General features: G+C 43.8%; 1 protein-coding gene across 1 annotated transcript in view; it reads left to right on the top strand.

Annotated features, from left to right (window-relative positions):
- The window catches only part of TMEM132E (transmembrane protein 132E), a 1,029,855-nt gene extending 1,010,952 nt beyond the window's left edge, over nucleotides 1-18,903 (top strand). Inside the window, exons 8-9 of the mRNA XM_086954717.1 lie at nucleotides 3,899-4,090; nucleotides 17,602-18,903. Coding sequence (XP_086810843.1) covers nucleotides 3,899-4,090; nucleotides 17,602-18,654 — 1,245 coding nt within the window. The 3' untranslated portion in view covers nucleotides 18,655-18,903. The remainder of the gene's footprint in view (nucleotides 1-3,898; nucleotides 4,091-17,601) is intronic.
- The last annotated feature ends 772 nt before the right edge of the window (nucleotides 18,904-19,675 follow it).

The following is a 19,675-nucleotide window of genomic DNA, read 5'->3' as shown; positions in this document are numbered from 1 at the left end:
CATTGTGTTGTCTGTGCCCAGTGACATAGCCCTGCTGCAGGGTGTGCCCACTGATACAGCCCTGCTGCAGTCTGTGCCCTGTGACAAAGCCCTGCTGCACTGTGTGGTCCGTGCCCAGTGACACAGCCCTGCTGCGCCTTGTGGTCTGTGCCCAGTGACACAGCCATGCTGCAGAGTGTGGTCCTTGTCCATTGACACAGCCATGCTGCAGTGTGTGGTCTGTGTCCATTTACACAGTCGTGCTGCAGTGTGTGGTCTGTGCCCAGTGACACAGCCCTGCTGCAGTGGGTGCCCAGAGACCTAGCCCTGCAGCAGTCTGTGGTCTGCGCCCAGTGACACAGCCCTGCTGCAGTGTGTGCCCAGTGACACAGTCCTGCTGCAGCGTGTGCCCAGTGACACAGCCCTGCTGTAGTGTGTGGTCTGTGCCCAGTGATACAGCCCAGCTGCAGTGTCTGCCCCGTGACTCAGCCCTGCTGCAGTCTTTGGTCTGTGTCCATTGACAGTGCTGTGCTGCAGTGTGTGGTATGTGCCCAGTGACACAGCCGTGCTGCAGTGTGTGGTCTGTGCCCACTGACACAGCCCTGCTGCAGTGTGTGCCCAGTGACACAGCTGTGCTGCAGTGTGTGGTCTGTGCCCACTGACACAGCTCTGCTGCAGTGTGTGCCCACTGACACAGCCTGCTGTAGTTTGTTGTCTGTGCCCACTGACACAGCCCTGCTGCAGTGTGTGCCCAGTGACAGAGCCGTGCTGCAGTGTGTGGTCTGCTACAGTGTGTGCCCAGCAACACAGCCCTGCTGCGCTGTGTGGTCTGTGTCCATTGACACAGCCATGCTGAAGTGTGTGGTCTGTGTCCCTTAACACAGCCATGCTGCAGTGTGCGATGACACTGCCATGCTGCATCCTGGGTGACTTGTAGCCTTGTTCTGCAGCTCCTGGGTGACTTGTAGCTTTGCTCAGCAGCTCTAGGGTGACTTTTAGCTTTTCTCAGCAGCTCTCGGTGACTTCTGACTTTGCTTAGCAATTATTGAGTGACTTGTAGCTTAGCTTTGCTCAGCCGCTCTCACATGATTTGTAGCCTTGTTCTGCAGCTCCCAGGTGACTTGTAACTTTGCTCAGCAGCTCTCGGTTACTTGTAGCTTTGCTCAGCAGCTCTCACGTGACTTGTTGCTTTGCTCAGCAGCTCTCACGTGACTTGTAGCTTTGCTCAGCAGCTCTCGGGTGACTTGTAGCCTTGTTCTGCAGCTACCGGGTGACTTGTAGCTTTGCTCAGAAGCTCTCACATGACTTGTAGCTTTGCTCAGCAGCTCTCACGTGACTTGTAGCTTTGCTCAGCATCTCTCACGTGACGTATAGCCTTGTTCTGCAGCTCCTGGGTGACTTGTAGCTTTGCTCAGCAGCTCTCGGGTTTTTGTAGCTTTGCTCAGCAGCTCTCGGGTGACTTCTAGCTTTGCTCATCAGCTCTCGGGTGACTTGTAGCTTTGCTCAGCAGCTCTCACGCGAGTTGTAGCTTTGCTCAGCAGCTCTCACGCGAGTTGTAGCTTTGCTCAGCAGCTCTCGGGTGACTTGTAGCTTTGCTCAGCAGCTCTTACGTGACTTGTAACCTTGTTCTCCAGCTCCTGGGTGACTTGTAGCTTTGCTCAGCAGCTCTCACGTGACTTGTAGCCTTGTTCTACAGCTCCAGGGTGACTTGTAGCTTTGCTCAGCAGCTCTCACGTGACTTGTAGCTTTGCTCAGCAGCTCTCACGTGACTTTTAGCCTTGTTCTGAAGCTCCTGGGTGACTTGTAGCTTTTTTCAGCAGCTCTCGGGTGACTTGTAGCCTTGTTCTGCAGCTACCAGGTGACTTGTAGCTTTGCTCAGCAGCTCTCACATGACTTGTAGCTTTGCTCAGCAGCTCTCACTTGACTTGTAGCTTTGCTTAGCAGCTCTTATGTGACTTGTAGCCTTGTTCTGCAGCTCCTGGGTGACTTGTAGCTTTGCTCAGCAGCTCTCGGGTGACTTGTAGCTTTGCTCAGCAGCTCTTGGGTGACTTCTAGCTTTGCTCAGCAGCTCTTGGGCGACTTGTAGCTTTGCTCAGCAGCTCTCGGGTGACTTGTAGCTTTTCTCAGCCGCTCTTACGTGACTTGTAACCTTGTTCTGTAGCTCCCGGGTGACTTGTAGCTTTGCTCAGCAGCTCTCATGTGACTTGTAGCCTTGTTCTACAGCTCCAGGGTGACTTGTAGCTTTGCTCAGCAGCTCTCACGTGACTTGTAGCTTTGCACAGCAGCTCTTATGTGACTTGTAGCCTTGTTCTACAGCTCCAGGGTGACTTGTAGCTTTGCTCAGCAGCTCTGACGTGACTCGTAGCTTTGCTCAGCAGCTCTCACGTGACTTGTAGCCTTGTTCTGCAGTTCCTGAGTGACTTGTAGCTTTGCTCAGCAGCTCTCGGTCACTTGTAGCTTTGCTCAGCAGCTCTCAGGTGACTTGTAGCTTTGCTCAGCAGCTCTCACGTGACTTGTAGCTATGCTCAGCAGCTCTAAGGTGACTTGTAGCTTTGCTCGGCAGCTGTCACGTGACTTATAGCTTTGCTCAGAAGCTTGGTTTAAGTGAGTGGCGGATGTTCCCTGCTCTAGTTTGTCCTCGAGCGCTCTGTCTGGAAAGCACTTTTGGTAGGAGGGAAACAAACAAATGCTAATTCTCTCCCTCTTTACCTATAGTGTGGGTTATACCCGCACACGGAGCGCCACTCACACAATACGTGCCTAAGCATGCGGGGAGTAAGTAGCATTCTTTTCCAAGAGCAGTCACCTGGCCTCTTTTCGTGTTTCAGACCCCCCCCTAACCGCGCACTGAAGAACCCCTTAGGAAGATTAACAAGAAATACTGTGCGCAGAGGGGGCCGGGAAGGCATTGATCTTCTGCTGTTTGAGGCTTGTAACCTTGTAAAACACAACGTGGATACCTGTCTCCCCAAAGTACCACTATCTCTGAGCATGTCCACCCTAGGTCCACCACAGACAGATTTTCAGGATAACCACTGACTATGTAAATAATTTTATAATAAATAATCTTAGTGCAAATTTGTTAGCGGAAAATGTTTTGTGGATCTGGCCTTACTGAACCTACTTTGGTCTCCTGTTATCCTTAAGGGACAAAGGTAGTAGGCGTGTAGACATGTCCGACTGAAGATGCGCTTGTGAGATGCGGAGTGGCGCAGGAGTGTTGGAACTGGGCTGAGCAGAGTCTGGAAGAGGAAAGAACCCCAATCTTAATGTTAGGTGTGCATTGCTACTCTCCAGCTCTGTACCTCTACGAAACTTGAGAACCACAAAGTTTCCAAAAGGCTCTGAACAGAGTGAGCAAAAAAGAAAGCTATGTGGATGACTCGAATGAGCAGCGGCTAAAACCAGGAGCAAGAGCTTTTGACTCACTACCTTCATAGCAGCTTTGATTGCAAAATTGGGTGGTGGATGACAGTGCCTTAAAGTATGGGCGAAAGTGTGCTGCTGAGAATGTTGTGTAATGGTGCACAGTGGCAAGAACAGACTGATGGTTGTGTTGTGTGATGTGTGGCAGCATCCGTGCGCGGGTTGATGGTGTGCCTTGCTGATACTGGCAGTCAGCCTTCCATCTGCCCACACCCATGTTGCCTTGATGGAACGGATGGAGAGACTAGCAGGGGATGGTGTTTGAGTTCCAGCCTTTGGACACTGGCCTCACGGTATCCATAATATAAATACACACATTTTGACAAGAGTGGCATGCTATCCTTGGGTCAACTGTAGGCCCGGCTTAAGGATGCCCTTGAGAGGTCATTAGACCTCTCTGGAGTAAGTCTGAAAAGGAGATAGTGTACCGCAGAGCAGATTCATTGATATGACTTAATACTAAGTAACATTTTCTCTCTCTACTTTTCCATAGGTTGTGTCTCCCCTGATGGAGGCCATCCTTGGGGAGACCCCTATCACTGTCTCCGATGAGAAGGTCAGCATCACAGATCTCACGGCGCAGGTGGTGTCTGGCCTGTCTCTCTCCCTCCATCCCAGTCCAGGAAACAGCCACACTCTTATCGCTAAGACCACGGCACAGCAAACATTGAAATCCCCGAAACAGGTGAGTAAGGCAGATGAGAAGTGTGAGGAAGGTACTGAAAGAATGACACTGGGAGAGAACTGGTCTTTATACAGGCATCCACTGAAAGTCCACACCACATACATCTAGGTGATCTTCAACAGAGGCGAGCCATGGGCTGGTTGAAGTAACCCTGCTGTCCCTTATGTGGCACAGGTCGAACTCAAAGGCTTAACTCCATGTATTTCCACGAGAGGTGTGCAGAAGTGATCCACGCATAATTTGAACCCCAAAATAACAATTTTGCACGAATATATATCACAGACTGGCGGTTGCCACTGTGCAGTTATGACTCAGCAGCGCTTTACATTAAAAGGAATTTTTTGATTTGGCTATAACTTTGCCCGAAATATGGCAATCCTCTTAGTCATCTAAGTTTTTGTGCAACACGTTTTGTAAAGATCTATGCAGGTTAAAACATTATTTGGGGGGAGGTGTGGCTCCCAAAGGACATTTTGCTTGTGTTTACAGCTTGAACTGCTGAAAGGATTTACGCCTGACTCAGCATGAAAGCAGAACTTTACAGCGGGGCTTGGCAGCAGTCACTGCTTAATTTTTGCTGGTGGTTTTCAATGCTCAGCACCGGCACTGCATTTAAAATATCAGCACTTGTGACTAACTGCCACAAGGTGGCATTATATGGCTAATTTAGAGAAGACCACTGTAACAGTTACTTATAAATAAGGCTCCCTGTTTTCCGTTTTTTTACTGATTTTTACAGATAAATACAGACAGAAAACATTCATTTTTTTCTCTGTATTTATTTTTAAATGTGGATAAAAATGGAAATTAGGTTGCTTTTTGAGAAATTTTAAATACTGTTTACCATGACTGCCAGGCCAATAGATGTGTGGATTGATGGATAAGGGGGTTAAAAAAGAAAGGAATTTTATTAAAGAGGATTTAGCAGCAGTAAATATACACAATGTTGATACTGAAATTTGCATATTTTCATCTAAGTGCACTGATTTATCTTCTGTAGGTGTTCACAGCACTGAAACCTGGCAGACATTCAAGCATAAGTGCATATTTCTCGGTTAAATAAATGTGGAAATATATTAATTTCGCTTTAATTTGTCCACAAAACCCAAAATAAATATGGATAACTACAGATAAAACTAGCAAAAAATAAATATGTATAAATACAGACAGAAATGGCAAAAAAATAAATACCATAGAACCGGGAGCCCTAATCATAAATTCAATATACATTCAAAATGACTGTTACCTGCAACTTTGGGAGCTGGGAATAGTTCAAATTGTCACACTTGTAAGATTGTGATGGTTAGTAGTTGTATTGTATTGTCATTGGCAGCATGGTAGGGCAAAGTATGGTGCAAGCTGCAGCAGCCTCCTGACGAGAGCTCTGGCACTTATATTTTTGCAAATTAAGCACTGCAGATCACCCAGGTTGGCGTCAGTACTTCAGCCAACCTCTGCTTAGCAAGTCCAACGGCCATTTATAGCGTGCGTAGTAAATAAGTTGCATCTTAAAAAATCAATGGAATTCAGTGGAAAACATATTTAAAATGAGGTGGTTCCGGCTGAAATGCGTAAAACTAGTGAAATAAATCAGTTATGGCCATCAATTCATGTATCTACATGTGTGTAGAACTTGGAAGCCTGTATAGATGTAATCTGAGTAAACCAAATTACATTTAGAGCAGACAAAGTTTTTTCTAGAGTTAATCTACAGGAAAACCAGAAAAAAACAACCAGTAGTTCATAGTTATATTCAATTCAGTCTAATCAAAATGTATTTCTGTAGGAAAAACAAAATCATGATTAGATAGTCGCAATCAGGTGAGTAGTGAAGAGATTTATTTGCAAGAACCCCAAGTGAAAAGAAATCAAAGCAATAAAGAAAACATCAGTGACAATTTGAGTGAGCATAAATGGTATATTGGTTATTGTTTTAACTCACTCAGATGGTCACTCAGGTTTCTTGCAAAAAATCTCTTCACTACCCACCTGATTGCAGTTTCCTAATCATGATTAAAAAATGTAATAAAACAGCCCCGAGAATGAGGTCCGCAGGGCCTAATAAGGCTTTTGGAAGGGGGCCACCTGCCCCCCTCCCATCTGAAATAAAGGCCCTGGGGGATGGTGTCCTCACGACTTAATCTGGTTTGGATAGGGTCCCACCCCCTTTAAAAACATAGGGCTCTGCTACCAACCCTTGCCATTCTATCATGCGCAGCAGGGTGTTCACTTTACATATGGTTATAAAATATTACCTTATATCAAAACATCCTAGAAATTAATTGAAAAAACCTTAGGCTAAAGAGCTGGTATAGTTAGGTATGATGAAAAGATGTTTAACAAAAAATTCAAACCATAGAAATTCTCTGAAAAACACAAAAGTTAAAGTAATGTTATAGTTAAGTGAATATGTCAGTGACAACTTTAACATGTTGAACAAAAAAATACAGAAATTCACCAGTTATTGTTAGCAGAGCTCACTATAACCAAAGCCCCCACCATGTACTGCTTATGACCTCACATATTACATCACTCATTACATGTTCTAAGACATAATTTCTGACATCATTGATTACATCACTTAAAACAACAATGTGAGATAAACCACCTTACGTGGGAAACCTTTACTTTTCACATTCAACAATCTTCATTGTCTCAAAGTTTTTAGTACATTTATGGAACTAAACATGCACACATTTTAAATGTTATTGCTACATAGAAGTTGTCCATAGTACTGTATTACAGTTATTTAACTTGGGCAGTTGCCCAGATATCTACTTGCAGATACTCTATTGTCAACAGAGGTTTTGGCATATTTCAAAGGTTTTTTAGAGCATGCATTGGCTTGATGCACCAGCCTATTATCACACTTACATCTGCAACTGACAACAGGTGAAGTCAGCCTTTACCTTATTTAACATGAAGTAATACTTGCCCCCAAATTTGTGATTTGTAAACGGTGCACATACAACTTCCAACAAGCACAATTACACCAGCCTCCAGGTCTTATGATATTTTCCATGCTGTGGTCCCACAGGTGTACACTCGGTAACCCTAAACTGCATATGACTATGGTGTTCTCAGTGATGTCATCAATGTTGTCATTTAAAATGTCATGAGTAATTTAATATGTGAGGTCGTAAGCACTGCATGACGGGAAAGAGTATATAGTTAGATTAGTAAACTATAAGTGGTGAATCTCAGAGTTCCTTTGGTTGTTAAACATTTGGTTTTAACAACCATACATACCTAAGTATAACATAATTTTAACCTCCTTGGATTTTATTAATTTGTGTATATATATCCATATAGATTTATATTGATTGATAGATAGATAGATAGATAGATAGATAGATAGATAGATAGATAGATAGATAGATAGATAGATAGATAGATAGATAGATAGATGTCAGAGTGGCGATAGCCACTCTGAAATTATAGTTCGGGTTACCAGAGATAGGAATACTGTGGATTATTGCCCCTTGACTAAACTTAAAGAATTATTACTTGTTGTAAAAAGGCAGATGATAGAAAGTTTTACGGGTTTGGTCAAGGGGGTGCAAAGTAAAAATGGGCAACCCAAACAGATTTTGACCCTTATGCATTTTACATAGGTTTTTTTAATTGGATGTCAGGCACGGCCCGTGCCGGGCGGTATACTGGGGCGGTGACGTCAGGCAGGGGAGGGTCAGGGTGGGGGGTTGTAAAATGCGGGATATGGACTATTAGAGGTAAGTACGAAAAAAAAAAAACGAATTTCGTTGCCCACGCTGCATCGCCAAATGTGATGCAGCGTGGGCAACAATTTTTTTTTTTTGGGTACTTACCTCTAATGGTCCATATCCCGCATTTTACATCCTCCCACCCTGACCCTCCCCTGCCTGACAACACCGCCCCAGTATAACGCCCGGCACGGGCCCTGCCTGTTGGATGTAGTGCAAAAACAGTCAGTCAAATTTTCATAAGATTGGGCAACATTGTAGACAATTGTGCGCAGATGATCTTTTTTGGGGTTACAGGTAAGTAGGGTTAGTATTTTTTAGAGTTATGAAGTATTTTAACTTAGTGATATCTGTTGTCGCTGTATGTTTGAGAAATTTCACAGAACTACTGTGGTTCATAGTGATCACAAGTCAATATCTGATTGGATAATGATTGTCATTACAAAAATTCAAGACAGCTACTTTGCTGGTTTTCTGGCTTTAGGCCTTAAAAATATTTAAGTATTAGATTTTATTTGTTTTCCATACCAATTGCAACAAAATTATTAGGACCATAGGCAGGGAAAAATAATAATAAGTTTGTACATAGTTTAACATTTTTTTATTGAGTACCGAAGTAGTAAGTATCACAGTAACTTAAAAAAAGAAATAGATTTGTAAAATAAAATTGAAACAAAAATCTAATACACTATATTTCACAAATATAGTGTACTACAGTGTATTTACAAATTTTTATATATTTAATTATGTCTAAAAATTCCGCACAGTACTCAGGTAATAGTTAGGGAACAACAATAAAACCTACTGCTTTGGTATTGTATTGAGACATAAGGTAACATTAAAAACAAAAACACTGAAATAAGGCAGTTTTAGTTTAGTCAACTAACTATAACTTGCACCCTATCATGCACTGCTTATGAACTCACATATTACATCACTTATGACATGTTAAATTACATCATATAGTGATTTTCAAGAGCTACTCCATATCTCTTCTATTCTGCAGTTTTATGTTCCTCTAATTTTACTCGGACTTTTGAAAATAGTGGGCTGCCAACTGAGATATTGTATAAGAAATAACTCACTTTTGTATAGAGATTTAGTGATTTTATATATAGAGAATAAAAGAATGATTTGACTTTGTTACTCAGAATTGTTCTTGGCTGGCCATCAGGGTTATAGTGACATCACAAACATATGCCCTTACCTCTAGACCCCAGAGAATGTGGTACGAATGACTAGAACTATTTGGTTAGAATCTGTTGTTCTGGTACAGGGGATGTAGGCATGCGCTATGCTGAGATCAAGGTACAGCCAGGTATTAAATACATCGCATTTTAAGAATGAAGACTTCAAAAATACAAACAAGTCTCATGTATCCTCTTCCTTACTATTTTTAGTTAGAATACACGCCATATTTAGGATCCATCCAAAACTCCGCCCTCTTACCTTGGGGTATAATCTAAGCTCAGAGTAGGTAAGCAGGAAACACTGTCACAGATTCACAGATATACTGCATGTAGCATTATGAAATCATGTAGGGTGAGTTTGAAGGTGGCTAATGACCACTATCAAAAGGACAATGTTCCTTGTTGTACCATTTTTGCACCATTGGCTATTGATGATATATGTATTATGAATCACAATTAAAATTCAATTAGCATTTTCTTTACAGTAACTTTGCAATACATAATTAAGGGCAGGCTTATTCTTCTTATCCTTTATACAGCACACCCACGAACAGCATGGTACTTCTTGTGGAGTAGGGCTATACAGGGGTAGAATAGGCCATGATGAATGCCCACAACCTTACGGGTCCAGTGAATGGACAGAAACATGTTGAGCAATACAGAGTAGATACATAGAGTCGGAACAACCTGATCCTGTAGGGATATATTTTGTGGTAATAAGAAGTACATCTGAATAAAAAAATTAGGCATCCCTTCTGCACTGTTTTAGCCTCTATAAATTCCACTGGAGGTCACACAAAAGAACAAAAAGAGCTCTCCATGAGCCCGCCTCGTAATGTCTTGTTTCTGGCGAGGAGTGACCTGCGTGAAGAAGCATGCCAACCAGTGTGAGTGTGGGGTCTGTATCCTTTTCAAGTAAAACCACCTAGGGTATAGGTTTCAGATGGAAACTGTTCACAACAAATACATTTGAAAGACAGTTATCCCTCCTTTCCTCTATAAACTGAAGAAAATACACCCTCTCCCATACGAAGCCTAACCCTAAACTTAACCCTGACGTCACTCGAATCTCAGTGCATAAATGTAATGCTGTTTGTTAACCTTTGAATTACTCTAACACTACCTATAACCAACCGCTTAAATCTAACCATTAATCTGATCATACCACTAATCCTGATGCTTATCCTACCTGTTATTCTGTCTCTGTTGGTAATATATGGCACTTTATTGTCATAAACTTTTTACTGTTTACTTTTCAAAGTTGATAAGAAATCAAGACATCTATATATGAGCCCTGCGACGATGACCACCTTTCGTACCACAACCCTTGTGATACTAATCCAGTTGATCTGAAAAGTATGGTTTAGGGGCCACCTGTGTTTTTTTATGCAGAGGTCTTCAACCACTATAATATTCCTTATACGAAATGTTGTCGTTTTTTCAATACATGTATTTTTGCCACCAATAAAAATAATTATTTCATTATTCTTTCTCCATTTACAAAATTCTGTTAGATTGCTTTAAAATTAATATTGTAATAGATCTCATTTCCATCCAGACCATGCCAATGCCAAAATGTGTTTTGCAATCTTTGTTGCACATTCAAGTCTAAAGGCAAATAAATAAAAAAAGAAAAGATCACTGTTGAAACAGAACTTTTTAAATTCATGGATAAACACTGTACATCTGATGGATACCTCTAGCTGCAGACTCCTCACCTCTGGGCTATTCAGCAGATGCCAGGCGGGTCCGGATGCTTTCACAGCAGTGCGTCCGGATGCCGGTAGGTTGGATCATGCAGTTCTGTGTTGGCCTCATTCTGCCCTGGAAATGATGGAGCGCAGCCATATATAGGCACCACCCCTGCGTGCTGACGGCTGTACATTTCTTTCTGCTCCTTCAAATGCAGACCAGGTGCTCCTCTCCGTTTTTTATCAGCTGACAAATCCTTTTAAACTCTTTTTCCAGTGTGCAAGGAAACAATGTCCCCACCAAAGACTACAGTGTTAAAGATGTGTAGTACGACTGTCACAAACAGATGTCTGTGAGGAACCGCATGAGGCCCACCTCTGGTGCGTGTGGCACGACTCCAAGACATGCAACAAAATGTGCCCTCCTTGCATTCAAAGGTGATCTGAAGCACAGCTGTATGCCACTAGGTACCAAAAGGAGTCACAGGCCTCGCACATGTCCCACTCTTCTCCAAGTCTGGGGTGCTGACACGTTGCTGCTCTCGAGGCGGCTCCTGACAACAGGTCTTCTTCAGGGTTGAACTTGTCGGGCAAGACATAGACAAAATCGAAGATGAAGCATAAGAAGCTGAAGCAGAACTTAACCACATTCCACTACTCTCTATTTAAAGGAAAGTCAGAGCTCCATCGTCTTATTGGCCGGATTCTGACCAAATGTTGATAACGCGGATGATTTACACCCACATTACAGTGAAAACAGTGTATGCATGGATTTGACGGATGCCTGTGGGCTTGATACTTCCCCTGGCACTGGGTTGATTTCACCCCTTGGACTCCCAAGGGAGAAGTGTGCTTCGTTTGTCATTGTGATTAGATGTGTGGCTGAGGTCCTAGGCCTACAGTTACCTTCTGTTGAAGTTAAGACACATGTCCTTACTGAGGTTGTACACCCAGGGATCAGCCTCATATGAGTCCTTAGTTCCATTTATTCAAGCCCTGAATGACTCCTGTATGGGCACTACGGCTAACTGTACCTTTGCCCACCAGTGAACAGATGAGACAGACTTGCACCCGGCAACCTGGATTTTCATATGCACATCCGATTCCTTAGAATTTGGTGGTATAGCCCTTTACCAATTAGGTACATTCTAACTCGTTTCCCGCAACCTTTCCAGCTAGGGAGTGTAAAGGTATTGAGGCATTCAGGAAACAAATAGTCACTTTGACCAGCTTAGCATTACAGTTGGTAAATGGTGCCTGCCTGTTGGGCCATTATACCCGTGCCCTCTGGGAGATGGCAAGTGAGATCTGGGTGGTGGTCCCCGAGCAGTTTCAGGCCTCTTTGGCTCAATCCATTTAGTACCACAAGGATGGCAACACAAGTGTAGTTCAGATTGACATGATACAACAGATTGCTCAGGAAATTGGTGCGCACTAGCGTGGTGCTTTGCAAACATGCATTGATTCGAACCACTAATTGTTCTGAAGCAGCACAGGAATTTCTTATGGATATGCCTTTTGGTGCATCCCACGTATTAGGCGAGAAGGCTGACTCTGCCTACTAACGGTTTAAGGAAAGTAGAGCAACATCATGTTTCTTGGGCCTTCGACCCCTGCTTGCCAGTTTCCCCATCAGTCTCTGTCCATCCAGGGTTATTCTAGAGGGCCGCTGTCACAACAGCCACCCCATTCATTTCATGGCTGGAGACGGGGATCAACCAGGCATCACACCAAGCGGCATAACAAAACTTTACGGGCCCCTGCAAAGTACATGGAGGGGGGCCCCCCATGCTCCGGACACAGTCAGGAGCTCCCAGGCCATGGCCCTAAGGCCCTGCACAGAGCAGTAGGGTGCACCCTGGAGCCTGGGGGCCCTTTGCACAGCGGGGCTGTGGGGCTATTGTTATGCAACTGATAACACCGGTCAGCAGGGGTGACTGTTCTGAGTCCATCCCACATTAGCCTCCAAAACACTTTTGTTTGCCCATAACAGGATACAACCACCATGTGGAAGGCATGCTCGCAGTCTGTCACATCCAACAGATGGGTCCTTCAATACTTTCAGCAGGGTGAGTCCTTCTGTTTCTCCCCAACACATCATACCTTCCTCCCACATGAGCTCGGCCTTCAGAGGAGCAGCTCTCCATCTTGCTTTAAGAGGTACAGGACTTACGGGATAAGGGGGATTTGGAGTTATGCTGGCCTCGGAAGTGGGGATGGGTTGTTAGTCCAACTATTTCCTTATGCTGAAGAAGGGCAGAGGTCTTCGTTCTGTTTTTGATCCTCACCCTCTCAATGCCTTCCTGTGAAACAACAAATTACGAATGCTTACACTGGCCCAAGTTCTATCTGCCTAGGATCTGGGATACTGGAGGATTGCCTTGAACCTCCAGGATGTGTACTTTAATGTGCCAGCTGCAACAAGCAGATCAGACTGGGATCCTGGGTACTGTGCCAAGAGCACTTTGCCTTTGGAGTTGGCTTAAGCATCATGATTGTGTACCGCCAGGCAGTATCTGTAAACACCAGGGCTGACATGCTCAGTCGGCGACACCTGGCAGACCATGAATGGCAGTTGCATCTTGAGATGGCACACAACATCTTCCAATGGTGGGTAGAGCTCTGGTTGGTTCTTTTCACCACTATTGAGAACACACAGTGTTAAAACTTTGGCACATTGGAATTCCCCAGAATGTTCACTCTATGAGACTTATTCAGGCAAGAGTGTAACGCCAGACTCCTGTATGTCTTTCTACCTCTCCTGCTCGACTTCTGAAGAAGATCAGGAACCAACAGGTCCAGTCTATTATAGTGGCTTCGGACTGGGCCAGGAGAGTGTGGTACTTGGAACATCTGAGCATCAGCATCTATCATCTGATCAGCCTACCACTTTGAAAGATCCTTCTGTCACAGCATCAGGGCAGGGTTCGGCACCCAAAGCTGTGCAATCTGCTCCTCCATATGCAGGGATTCAGCAGCTGCAGCTGACAGCGTACGATCTACCTCCTCAGGTTGTGGATGCCATCCTTGTAGCCAGGCATCCCTCTACAAAGTTTATTTACGCAAGGCGTTGTAACAGATTTGTTGCAACATACACCCCTTACAAGCCAAAGTGTTGAGTGTTGTGTTGTTTGTTTTACCTCTAGTCCAGCAGAGTGTTGCAGTGGTTATCAATAAGGGTTATTTGATGACCCTTTCTTCCTTTTTGCATTTGCCAGAACAACCGTCTTTGTTAAATCACCTGTTGTGGTGCAGTTTAATAAAAATGTGACACAAATTTCCTTCCACCATGTTTGTGATACCACAGTTGGATTTCAATGTGGTCCTAACTTTCTTAATGTGTAATCCTTTTGAGGCAATGCACGGCTGTTTGTTGCATCTAGTGACCTCAAAACTGTCTTACTCATTGTGGCGAACCTCCACATGAATAAGCTTCAGTGTAGCTACAGCACACCACCTTTCTTCCAGATAAACTGAAGTTGAGGACCAGGGCAGCTTTTTGCCTAACATTGTGATGCCCTTTCAGGTTGGGCAATCCATCACCCTCCCAATATTCTCTGCCCTGCCTAACACTCGAAATCAGGAGGAGAGACTCCATTAACTGGACCCATCAGGTGGAGGATCAGATTTTTTTCGGTTCTCTAGGACTAAAAATGTTAAGGCAGGGCAGAAAAGGACTCTGTCAAGATGGATAGTCATCTGCATTAAGATCTGCTATGCACTGGCCAAGAAGCAGCCTGCGGAGTGCCTATTCAACCAGAGTCAAATGTGCTACCACTGTGTTGACACACTAAGGGCCTGTTCTGGATACCTGCCAGGCCTCAACTTAGACATCAGTGCACACGTTTAAGAAGCACTACTGCATTGACAGCAAGGTCTGACTGGAAGGACATTTTGACCATTGGGTCCCACAGGATTTTTTGTTCGGAGCCCACTTTATAGACACTCCACCTTGGGAGGTACTTGTTTGGTATCTGTTCAAAAGGTAAGGGATCCGTTGTTTGAAGTATCCATCAGAACAAGTTACTTACCTTCAGAAATGCTCTTTCTGGGTGGATACTCCATCCAACAGCAGAATGCCATGCCCCCATCCCCTTTCTGGGGAGTAGCCTCTTTTTATCATCTTATAAGGTCCTAGATGAGAGATTTTCATACTGCTACCAGTGATTTATTGTGGGCTCCGCGTCTGGTGGCACAGAAAGAGTCACTCAAGCAACTGACGGCAGCACACAGTTGTGACGTCACTTCCAGGGCAAAACGAGGCCAACGTGGAGGGACTTGATATTCGGGAGCACTTCTGTGAAAACATCTGGATGCTTGTTGGGACCTGGAGAATAATCTAAATATGAGCAAACTGTAGTTAGATATAGTATGCACCTTAAAGAGCATTATCAAAGGTAAGTAACTTGCTCATTCATCAAATTGTCACTTGTTTCTGCAACAATTGGGATCTGTAAGCACGTTTTAATTGCATATACATGTAGGTACAGCTTCCTCCTCAAAGTGTTAAACCTGTGCTAAGTTTCACATTTCATTTAAATAGAAATACAATTAACTATCTTTTATACTAGCTAAACATACACTACAATTTGTATTTTGATTCATATGCATTGTCCACAAAATGTTAAACCTCATGTAAGTGTTGGAACTTAATATTAATTGAAACGTAGTTCCCATCATCAAAACTATTTAGAAATACACTCTTACAAAATAACTAAAAATTATATGTTCATTTAAATATGCAAAAATAACCCTTAATCGTAAATCTAATAGCTAACAATCTTACAATTTGATACATATCGTTTCAATCTTTCTTTCACAAGTTGTATCCTTCAGTTTGATCATTTCAGTGTGAAACATTCAATAAATAATTGTCTTGAGTCAACTCCTGATTCTGACTCTAATGTAATGCCATTGAAAATCAACTGATCATACCTAAATACCATAATGCTAACTCTTTGAAAAGATAGTTAGCAAATAAGACAGGTATTTAGGAGGTCATTTTGGATAAGTTTAAGCAGAGAAAATGGGCTATCATTCCTTCTCTGAGTTAAACCAATGATTGATTGTATGAAAAACAGTAGATTATGAAGACAAATTAGAAATATAAAGAGAGAGAGGAAGCACACTGCCTTACATCCCAGCACCCAGTTTGCCCCAGTGCATTATGGTAAATGCAATGCATGATAACACTTATTCAGTGACAGTCTTAGGTTTTTCACCCTTGTTGGTGCAACTGGTGCTGTGTTTCTCTAGACATGTGTTTCATGATAATTGTCCTTCTTCAGTAGAGAGTAACAGATTGTTTTGGGGTGCTGGAAATGCTGCCCACGGTCTTCTCAGGTCTCTGTACAACTCACTGGGCACAGGTGCATCAACCAGAGTAGAGATCATCAGCTCATTAGCTCAAGATGCCTTTTTAAACAAAAAATTTGAAATGTAGCAAGACAAATTGATTAGCAACCGTGGTAAGAGTGAAAAATGTATCAATGTGCTATGTTTACTATGCAATATTATGATTAATGCAATGCATTAGAATTTGTTTAGTCTGCACGATATGGTCATATGTTCTAATTATTTATAATGGGAGTAACATCATTGTTATCTGTGTTTACTCTCTTCAACAGGAGAAACAGATACAACACGTCCCTTTGTAACCAAAGGTGATGTTACATAATGGGGTTGAAATAAGGATATTGTTATGCTCCGATATGTTTTGATTCAGTTCAGCTGTACTGATTATATGAATAATCTCTTATGAACATATATCGACGTAAGGCGCTCTTATACCCTCGGGTCTTCCCAGCGCTATATAAAACTCTTAAATAAATAGATACATTGTTAGGATACTGTAAGCACAGCCTCGTACCAGGATGTATATATATTGAAGTGCCCCGTTAAAAAACGTGTGTGACATGTACCAGTAAAATAAATACAACATGAGTTAAAAGTTACATTTAATGGAGTGATATACTTTTTGCATTACAAAGGGACAAAATAGGAGAAAGAAGTTTCGATGACTTCAGATTGGCAATCTATAAAGATGAATTCCTAAGGGAAAATATTGGTGATGCCATTTCTTTGTAATAATGCCACAGATGACATCATCAAAAATGCAGTGCAGTCTGTGGTAGAAATTAAGAGAAAATCCTTTTGCCTCATATAATGCTTTGTTATGTCATATCTTTTCAAATTTTTTTTTTCTACGGATACTTCAAATTATAATGCGTTGCATCTACTTTGTTTTTTCATCGCGGGTTTGGTCTAAATTTATTTCTTCATTACAAGTTCTATTTAGCGACATACCTGTTTTCCACATCTGCAGATCTGATCAAAGGCATACCAACGGTGTGGCTAGTAAATAGAGCCACCACTGTCCTTTCTGAAATTAAAGCAATTAAAAAAGCTGACATAAAAAGTGAGTGGTCCTGCTCCAGCAGTGGGGTGGTCAAACGGCTAAGCAAACGCGAGACGTAAAAAGCACACGCTCTTCCAATTCTGTTGTATTAGCACTTAGCAGTGATCCACTAGAATAGAGGAGTAAATCGCTGCAGAGTTCCTTTGACCTCCCCCCCTTTTCCCCCTTAGTAAGCAGTAAAAAGTATGAAGGTACCTGAATGTATGTTAGAAAACATCTGCTTATTTCAAAAGAATGTAAGGGTAGAGTTATGTCACTATACTATTAGATTGAGTGAAATAAAATTAGATCAGGTAATAACTCAGTTTAAAGATAGTATCCTTTTGCCTTGTAACTCTATAGAGAGGGGCGCAGTGTTGTCATAGATCAAGTATTAACAGCCCAGTGTCTACAGCCTCTGGATACTATGTAGTAGGTGTTACCTCTGAGGTGATAAGTGTGTCCATGTTGAATTTTAACTCAGATTTTTCTATTCCTCTCTTTTGTTCAGGAGGGCCTGCTGAATGTGTGGATCTCCTACAGCGATGGCACTGCTGCCCCCCTCTCTCTTTATGACCCCAAAGACTACAACCTGGTCGTCAGCAGCCTGGATGAGAAAGTGGTGTCAGTTACCCCAGACAAGGCCTTCCCCATAGTGGTGGCGTCAGAGGCGGAAGGCTCAGGCAACCTGCTGCGGGTGGAGCTGGTTATCTGTGAGGCTTGCCAGAAGACAAAGCGCAGGAGCGTGCTGTCCACCGCCATGGCCCACGTGCGCGTACATTTTGGTTCTGAGGAGGAGGAAGATGGGCAGCAAGTGGATTACCCAGGGGGCAGTGACATGCCCGGTGGGCATGAGGACAAGGGCTCCAGGGCTGCTGGCACCACTGCAAGGGCTGCTGTGGAGGAGACGCTGGATCCCAGTGAGGACAGCGTAGTGCCCACAGTTCCCCAGGCAACCGATGACTTTCCCACCATCCCTCCAGGCTACGTACACGTGGCCCGGGGCTTGACAGACCTAGAGATAGGTATGTACGCGCTCCTTGGCGTCTTCTGCCTGGCCATTCTGGTGTTCCTCATCAACTGCATTGTCTTTGTGTTGAAATACAGACACAAGCGTATCCCACCTGAGGGACAAGCTAACACAGACCACTCACACCACTGGGTGTTTTTGGGCAACGGGCAGCCACTTCGTGCCCAGAATGACCTTTCCCCCCAACCAGAGAGCCCCGGGAACCCACTGGAGACTGTCCAGACCTGTTGCCATGGTGACCATCACAGCAGTGGTAGCTCCCAGACCAGTGTACAAAGCCAGGTCCATGGCAGGGGGGACGGATCTTCAGGGGGATCCACGCGGGACCACACCGAGGACCCTTTGAACTCTCCTACCTCCAAGCGGAAACGGGTCAAGTTCACCACTTTCACCACACTGCCCTCAGAGGAACTGGCCTACAACTCCATCCCCATCGCCGACGAGGAGGACCTGGAGTGGGTGTGCCAGGACATGGGGATGCAGGACCCAGAGCAGTTGCATGACTACATCCGGAGGATAAAAGAGATCGCTTAGCACCCATGATGGAGAGCCAAGGGACAAACTGCTGCTTTTACACTTAAAGGGAACACAGAAACAGACCTAAAACTCAGAGACTCTGCGGAAATATCATATACTAACTTGTGGCTCCGCCTTTTTTTGTATTCCTTTATTCTTTTGCACAAGGGCCGAAGTCGCACGGCCCTACTCAATCAAGCACCCAAAATATTATTTTTTCTTTTTTTTTTTAGAAAAGAATGTATTAAAAATGTTATAAAAAGTTAAGAGGTGAAGCTGAGGCGAAGTTCAAAATGCGTGGACCGTAAGTAGTCAAATGCATTTGTTGACGCCTAGACCCTCAAGAGGGCAGCAGCAAGGAGGCCAGGCTACCCCCACAAGGGAACCAAGGAAAGGGCCAGATTAGTACAGCAAGGAACGTGTTTGGGCTAGCCAAAAGGAGCATCAGAAAAGAGTCCTAGCAAGCCAAGGGAGAGTAGCAGGAAAGAAGCTGGGACAGTTTAGAAAACAATAGAAAAACACCAGTTTTACCCAAGTAAAAAGGTACAGGAAAGAGGCTAGGCTAAGCCACAGAGACAAGCAGTGAAGAATGCGCTGGGAAAGACACCAAGCTGGCCCAAGGAGGACAACAGGTGAAAGGTTGGGCTAGCAAGCGGAAAGCAGCAGGAAGAAGATCAACCAGGCACAGGGAGAAGACAAGCAATGGAAAAGGGGCACACAGTTAATGGAAAGTTGGTAAAGAGAGGCTGGCATTAGACCACGCTAGTCCTGAACAGAGGCTGGGGCTTGACCAAGGACAAGAGGAAAGGTGAGACTAAACTTGAAAAGTTTCAGGACTTTCTCTGGGGTGATCAGCAAAGTTCAGAGGAGGAAGTGCAGCAGAGCATGATGTAATCAAGAGAAGGTACAAGCATAAACCAGGAGCACACTGAGGCCTGAAACAGCTGTGAAAAGGTGCAGGTATGAACCTGGGAGCGCAGAGGATTTAGAGTGGTCTATAGGTAGACCCTGGGCTCAACTAGTGAAGGGAATAGAAACA

Source organism: Lissotriton vulgaris, chromosome 2_1 (assembly GCF_964263255.1).
Source record: "Lissotriton vulgaris chromosome 2_1, aLisVul1.2, whole genome shotgun sequence".
NCBI classification, from domain to species: Eukaryota; Metazoa; Chordata; class Amphibia; order Caudata; family Salamandridae; genus Lissotriton; species Lissotriton vulgaris.
Note: the sequence above shows the minus strand (reverse complement) of the source record. Positions and strands in the feature narration are given on the sequence as shown.